The sequence below is a fragment of the Gymnoscopelus braueri genome (assembly GCF_963280865.1).
Source record: "Gymnoscopelus braueri genome assembly, chromosome: 22".
In the NCBI taxonomy this organism is placed as follows: domain Eukaryota; kingdom Metazoa; phylum Chordata; class Actinopteri; order Myctophiformes; family Myctophidae; genus Gymnoscopelus; species Gymnoscopelus braueri.
The window spans coordinates 29,323,473-29,331,271 of record NC_137624.1 but is presented as its reverse complement, the minus strand read 5'-3'; the positions used below and the strand labels follow the sequence as shown (position 1 = coordinate 29,331,271).

Sequence of the window (7,799 nt, the reverse complement as noted above, 5' to 3'; positions counted from 1 at the left end):
GTCTTCTTTACTATCAGTAGGCCTAGAGCCAATGGTGGAAAAAGTAAAAAAAATATTAAACTTAAGTAAAAGTATCAATACTGCAATGTAGAAAAACTCAAGTAAAAGTCCGGAATTCAAAATGTACTTGAGTAAAGGTACAAAAGTATTGGCTTCAAAATGTACTTAATGTACCAAAAAGTAAATGTACTCATGCAGAAATGTCCCATTTAAAGTTTTCAAAATGTATCGAAATCTTTTGAAAATAGCAGATCTACAAGCTCACAATGCATCGCGACGCATTGTGAGCTTGTAGATCGGCTATTTTCAAATGGCCTTAATGTATGAGCTGAAGTGGTTACTGTATATATATTGTAATAATAATAAAAATCTACTTTAACTAGTAACTAAAGTTTTCAAATCAGAGTAAAGTATAATATTTGCCTCTGAGATGTAGTGGCGTAGAAGTAAAAGTACTGAAAATTTGAAATACTCCAGTAAAGTAAAAAAATACCTCAAAACTGTAATTAATACAGTACTTGAGTAAATGTACTGGGTTACTTTACACCACTGCCTACAGCTGGGCAAACCCTTAGCAAATCACAGGTTTGCTAATATAACCAGACAGCTATTGAATACTGATATAATAACACAATGATGCCCCCCAGTGGACACTTGAGTAGCAGAATAAAGACAATCTTTTTATTGGGTATTCAAATGTTCCAAATGTTTCAAATTGACGGTGCACACACACAGATTCAATGTATTTATTGAACAACAGAAAACATTGAAAAATTGAAAGGGTAAAAGACACGTGTAGTATGAAGGCACCAGAGCTGGTGTTCAGAGTTTCAAGATGTATTTGGCTGAGGTTTTTAATTATAAAGACACCAGAACATGTAATTCTCCCAGTCATATGTAAAATGTGAGGTATTCTTAGCTCATTTTAATGTCTGCAATGGATTTACAAAAAGAAAAGAAAAGAAAAAAGAAAATAACTTTCACATATTGGCATAAGTTTCTTTAAAACACAAGTTATAGCATAGAACAGCGTTCTGGTACAGTACATAGTTGATTATCATAGAGGGAAAAAAAACAAAAATAAAAAAATAAAAGACAATAAACATTGCAATAATTTTGTTCTCTGGAGCCCAAAATTTACACATAAAATAATAATTAAAAACAAAATCTATAAACTCCAAGACCAGTTGGGCAAACTGATATATAAAGTCACCAGAACATGTTGTATTGCTTAGACATACAGAACCTTGCTCATTGGCAAACATTAAATAACATTAAATTAGCAAGAGGGGATCCACTGTATATACAACTACTACAGTGGAGAAACTACAGCTTGCACATTTATACACACATCTGTGTTCAACTACAGGAACAGAATTGCATTTTTTTTGTTTTGTTTTTAATTAAAGATATTTAGTTGTATTTCTCAAAATATTACATACAGCTGTAGGGGGCTTTGTACAGAGAATGAGGACAATTACTTTAACAACATTTGAAACCCTGTAATTTATAAAAGATACAAGAGGAGAAACTTGTTTTTGTTTGAATAGTTATCTCTAAAATATATTCCCTTAACAAAGACATCCTCATTACTATGCAGTATAAAACAACATTTGGTTTGAATAAACAAAAGATCTCTGACTACTCAAGAGTAAAGCATGTTTTGGGATGAAATATTGCCATATGGGTGCATTATGGAAATGATGACAATATATCATGCCTATGTGGATTTTGTAGCTATTTGCATGCACTATGACTACCAGAGAGCTTTGGCAGAGTGGTGTATTTTGAGCACTTGGTTAGCACCTCCGTTTGGATACTTAGCACCTCCGTTTAGATATTTAGCACCATATGTAAGAGAGAGGATGGGATGCTAGAATGCTAGACTATGCTAGAATCAGTCTCTCCTGTGGCTCAGTTCTCCTGTGGAGAATCCTTGCACCTACTGTGTGTATATACTCAACTGTACATCTACTGTAACATGTAGGCCACTCTTTCTCGACATCGGGTCCGGGGACCACCAGGGGAACAAATGGACCCTTTTGGTTCTGTAACCCCGAACACTGAGGATTTTGCAGTGTAGACTGCTGGTTTCCCCCCTAGACACATTCCTCTTGTGAGAGAGTGGGGAGAGACAGGAATTTAATGTCTAGGCTTGAGTTTGTCACCTCTGAAGTGGCAGAGAAATTAATATAACTTACTAATCAGTGTTGGAGGTCCATAATTGCAGAAACTATAGTTGAAAAATTATTGATTGATTAGTACAACGACTGTTCTCTCACCTTTAAAATCACTGAAATTCTCCGTAAGGGCCTGTGGCATCCAGTTGACCCCATTTAATGTACGATAAAGAACTAGAAAGATGCACTCAGCGGTGCGCTATAGCTCCGCCAGGCCAGGTGGAACTCCATATTTGGCCAAAACTGACATCTGTGATACATCGATATATGACTCCATAATATTTCAGAAAGGTTTCAGCCCAATCCAACCCCATTTGACTTATAAAATTAAAGTTAAATATCTCAAAAAAATATACACAATATGTGAAAGAAACTGTGTGGAGTTACTTCTTTCGCCTACTGGCAAGCATGCACAAAACATTTGATGCTGATCGGTCTGGCGGTTTGCAAGATTGGCCCCAGACAGACAAACATGGGCTAAAACATAATCTCCACCTTTGCCTTTGGCCTGGCGGAGATAATACGTATTTAAGGTAGGGAGTCACTCAATGTAAGTGAATAGTGTCTAATTTTCTAGTGTAATACAATTTGATTAAGAGTTGACTGGCTGCCATTGGTTAATCAACACATGGAGGAGACTTTCTCCTATGGGACAAAAGTAAATAAAAATGTGCTTTAACCACTTTCACCCTGGCGTCCCTATTTTGGGCATGTCATTATAGCTGAAAATGTTCCCAAAATGTTCCAAAACCTTTAAAAATGTTTTGAAGAAATGTTACAATTTTTTAAAAAATGTCAAAGAATAAAAAGAAGCAGATCTACAAGATCACAAGGCACCGCCATGCAATGCCTTGTGAGCTTGTAGATCTGCTATATTTTGTATTTTATTTTTTTGAATAGGGCTTAAGTGGTTAATGAACACAGATCTGTACAAACTCCACATGGGAGAGTGAGAGCAGACACGTACCAAAGGCACAAAAAGGCACCCCTGAATAGCTTTCAATATTATCCAACACATTTAGAATATAAAATTATCTTCTCATTTTCTATTGCACTTGAAGATTATCTCTTTACATAAGATATACATGTAGAAAAGTTAAGACATAAGCATACATATATCTACATTTATCTTCTCCCAATTACTTTAATTCTTCTCTTTTGACAAATGGGCCTCCTTGCTATTTTCTAAAAGTACACAGTACACAATAAAGACCTGGGCGTTAATTCAACTCTGAGAGTTCGAAAAATGTATGCATTTGTATACTCTCAGAGTTAAATTAACGCTCAGGATGTTGCTGTGTATTGACAGTATACAGTACACACAATAAGTTACTATAAGGTCCGCTGTTTTATTTTAATTTATTTTATTCTTTACTTGCAATGTTGACTTAGCCTTAGTCTCCCTTCACTTAGCATTGTTCCAGAGAGATATAACGATATAGAGCCTCTTATCTCCAAGCAGGCACCGATTCATGGCTTGATGTACGAGAACATCCTTCCTGAAGAGCTTCAACAAGCTTTTTCCATTTTGAGGGAGCTATTAGTGCGAAAACTCCTCTGCTCTTCCTCAAGCTCGTCTTCCTCCCCCTATCCCTCCCTCCCTCTGCTCCCTGCTCCTCCTCCCTCTGTTACTGCAGTCCAACGGGAGGTGGGGGGAGGGGGTTAGCTGGGGGGTTTAAAAGGAAGGCTAGGGTCCCTCCTGGACAGTGCTTGGGGGGGGTTTAGGTGGGGAGGGGACTGCTCCGACAGTGAGAGTCCTTCCCTGGACACACAGAAGACCCTCGGCAAAGGGGGCTGTTACAGGAAGCACACAGGGCCCACCTCCAGGTGGTGATGTGACCCAGAAGCAGTCTCCGGGAGGTTGTAGATGTCGACCACGGGGAGCAGGGTGGGGTCCAGAGAACGGAACACGAAATGGGTCTGGTGCCAGCGTCCATCCTTCATCTGAAACAGAGTAACACCATACGTTTCAGTGCTGCAAAAATGTTTCCAATAGTGTAAGCTTCTATAATGCAAACCATGAAATAAAACAGGACAGAGAGTCTAACAGTGGAGTGGTCTCCCTATCGAATATTGAACAATTGTTACGTCGGTGTTGGGCAGAAACCTCTTAATTTCTTATTTTTAATATGAATTTTTCATATATTAATGCCCTATTTATACTCCATTGTATGACAGTGTAACACAAAAGTAATGAAAAATACAACGCATTGTGACGTTTTTATTTTTATTAACTATTTATTTATTTAATGTATTTATACTTTATTTTTATTTAAATTTAGGGGCGCTTGAACACCCCTAAAAAGAATCTAAAACGCCCCCCGAAACAGACACACCCTATAAACAACAATGCAGAGGTGATCAACATGTGGATCCTACCCAGCAGGTGTCTTCTATGACGTCTGGTTCAAGCTCTCCTCCAGCTTCAATCATCTCTCCATTCCAGGTCTTGAAGCTCACAGCCCCCTGGGAAGGTGGCTGGTGCTCAGCTGACCTCCATACAGGGACGTTCAGGCAGTGGATGGTAATATGTTGCACTGCCTCGGAGCTCAGTAGGTGCAGGAAGTTCATCTGGACGCGGCCAACGCTGATGGCTGGCTGCTCAACAATCAAATCAGCCAGAACACAATGTTGATTAGTCAACATTTTTGAGAAAGATTTTATAACAATCACTCAACACATTGCATTGCGACGCTATTAGTGACAAAGTACATTATATCGGGGTTAAGTGGTTAAGAAAGACTATTAACTATTTTCATTGAATTGTTATCTTTATTAGACGTTTCACTGGCATCGACATGGTTTCAGAGCTACCTTGGATACTGTAATTGGCTTCAGGCAGGTCTGTCCCCCTCCAGAGAAGTTGCAGGAGACTTCTATCATATCTGAAGAGCAGCCCAGGTTGGGGTCAATCCAATAAGTGCCTGAGAAAGACGGACATAAATCAAATGACATTTGAGACCACATACTGTACACTAAAAACAAGCCAACAGATCATCAGACAGACATGCCATGTTTTACTTTGCACGCACGCACGCACGCATACACACGCCCTCACCATCGTTCATCTTCTGTTCACAGCTGTGGAGGTCCCTGCAGATGCGGGCGGGGTTGTCCCTCGTACCCAGCGGGTTCTTCAGGCTCTGGATCAGGTTACTGAGGTAGTGGAGGGTCTTAAAGATCTCTGTGCCCTGGTCCAGCATAGGCAGATCCATAACTGGCTTATTCTGTAGAGAGGAAAGGAGATTATGAATAATAGAGAAATTGTTTTTATAATACAAACAGCAGAGTGTCAAAGTGTATACAACTGAATGTAACTGAGAATGTAAAGGTGATACCACTGACCTCAGCCCTGAGTGGGTTGTATGAATCCATAAACAAATGAAGACCGTCCTCCCTCTGCATCAAAATAAACACATTTCCGTTCATAGAGATCAACTATTTTTTACAAAAACAAATCCCCAAAATTAAAACATTTTAGAAATAGAGAGAACTCTACAAGCTCACAACACATTGCATTGAAGAAAAACATGGAGGTAATGTGATCAGCAAATGTAAAATATCTTACAAATGAAAGAGGTACAGCTGGTGGACCCTGGGAGAAGGGAAAGAAGAGTTATTACAGCAGTCATTATATTTGACAGTATATTTAGATACTTGTTTCAAATATTGGCTGAATATTGGAGATACTCACAGGGGGGCCAGGTGGTCCACGGGGTCCAGGACGTCCCTATCAGATAATTAAATCAATACATTGATTAGGTTATATCAGTGTTTTTCTAACTTTTTGTGCCCAAGGCACACCAAAGGCCAAGTACAGTAAAAATCTCAAGGCACAATTGTATTCATATCTGTGCAAAATATATCTATAACACATTATCACGCTTATTTGTTTTCTCTAATGCCAAATAAAAGGTGTAACTAATTGAGCCCTATTTCATACCTTCACAAATAAGAAATAGCGAATATAGCAGATCTACAAGTTCTCAGTGCAGGTTTACTATTTGTCGTATGACGAATTATATAGGGCTTAAGTGGTTAATACTGATGAACTTTAACACAAAAAAAGAGATGATAATGGATTTCAAACATACCCTTGGTCCTTGAAATCCCTGTTCAGAGAAGAATATGGGGAGACAGTTTTAAGCCTGGATATAGCCATGACATCCCATGCAATAGTTCTAATACAATAATAATGTAACATTTATGTTATTGTAATTAGCAATGTCGTGTTTTAATGTGAGCAAAGAGGCGTAGAAGACTCACAGTCTCTCCTCGACTACCCTTCTCTCCCCTAGGACCCTGTAAAGAGATTTATTGTCAGACACATTACAGCAGTGAATGTATTACCTCAACAGTGCACATAAGATTGAGCTTCACAATTAACCCATTCAATCCGGGAACGCATCTATAAGTATGTCTTCTAAATCCTAACAGGTTTCTGAAAAACGTGTGTTGTGGTGCTCAAACTTTTTCATGTCAAGGACCCCCAAAATGATATGTGTTTGGCCGCCGAACCCCATCTCAAAACAGTTAGTTCCAGGGACCCCCAGAAGCAAAGATTTGAGTTGCAAATGTTGGCTTTAAAATGATATATATTCAAAGATTTGCAAAGAATGTTCACGATTTTTCTAAAAATAGCAGATCTACAAGCTCATAGCGCGACACTCTGTGCCGCGCTATGAGCTGGTATATTTGCTATTTTTTAATAGCCAAGAGCTGAATGAAGAATGAAAGATGTTCTCTCAGCATCTACAATACATACCGCACTTCCATGTGGACCGATAATCCCCACCGGACCAACCACTCCTCCTCTGCCCTGCAGAGAAACAGAAGGAGAAGGGGCGTTTTCAGTCGTGGAAAAAGTACTACATTTATTTACTTAAGTAAAAGTATCAATACTGCAATGTAGAAGCACACTGTTACAAGTAAAAGTCCGGTAATCAAAATGTACTTGAATAAAAGCACAAAGGTATTGGTATCAAAATATACTTAAAGTACCAAAAGTAAAAGTACTCATTATGCAGACTGAGTTTCACAAGTTATCATATGACATTTATAAAAATCTTTTGAAAATAGCAGATCTACAAGCTCACAACGCATCGCATCGCTATTTTCAAATAGCCACAGTTTAAATGGGGCTGAAGTCCTTAAAGTAATACTGGGTAACGTTTTCAACAAAACTAAAGTTAAATTGTATATCTTTTGTGAGTGGCGAAAGTTTCACAACACCCACTCCATGAATTTCACCCCCGGAAGCCTTTTATTTATATATTTTCTATTGAACGCTGTCGGGGGGGACTTTCCCGGGAAAATGACGTCATCTGGCCGGAAAACGGAGGCGGAAATGCACTGGTTTCCTGTTTGGCCAGGAACTACCGCAACGGTTTCCTGTTTGGCCAGGAACTACCGCGCTAATAACAAAAAGGAACCTCACGCTGATTTTAAGAGAATGTAGGATTGGAAGATCGAAAAAGAACAGAAAAGAAAGCACAGCTCATGGTAACTAATGCTCCACTGGCTAAGAGAAATGATCCGCAGATAGTATAAAACAATTAAAAGAACGCTTTTTGAAACGCTTCCGGCTTCCGGTGAAAACAAATGGAATTCTGGGTAATC

At 38.8% G+C, this 7,799-nt stretch overlaps 2 protein-coding genes across 2 annotated transcripts in view; one reads left to right on the top strand and one right to left on the bottom strand.

Annotated features, from left to right (window-relative positions):
• nup188 (nucleoporin 188) overlaps positions 1-7,799 on the top strand; it is a 305,112-nt gene that overhangs the window by 135,265 nt on the left and 162,048 nt on the right. The window lies entirely within an intron of this gene.
• The window catches only part of LOC308077923 (uncharacterized protein), a 108,177-nt gene continuing 101,110 nt past the window's right edge, over positions 733-7,799 (bottom strand). The window contains exons 52-61 of the mRNA XM_080418926.1: positions 6,946-6,999; positions 6,447-6,482; positions 6,275-6,292; positions 5,875-5,910; positions 5,749-5,775; positions 5,526-5,579; positions 5,239-5,407; positions 4,995-5,104; positions 4,560-4,778; positions 733-4,124 (exon numbers count right to left, since the gene is read on the bottom strand). Of these exons, the coding sequence (XP_080275052.1) occupies positions 3,978-4,124; positions 4,560-4,778; positions 4,995-5,104; positions 5,239-5,407; positions 5,526-5,579; positions 5,749-5,775; positions 5,875-5,910; positions 6,275-6,292; positions 6,447-6,482; positions 6,946-6,999 (870 nt within the window). The 3' untranslated portion in view covers positions 733-3,977. The remainder of the gene's footprint in view (positions 4,125-4,559; positions 4,779-4,994; positions 5,105-5,238; positions 5,408-5,525; positions 5,580-5,748; positions 5,776-5,874; positions 5,911-6,274; positions 6,293-6,446; positions 6,483-6,945; positions 7,000-7,799) is intronic.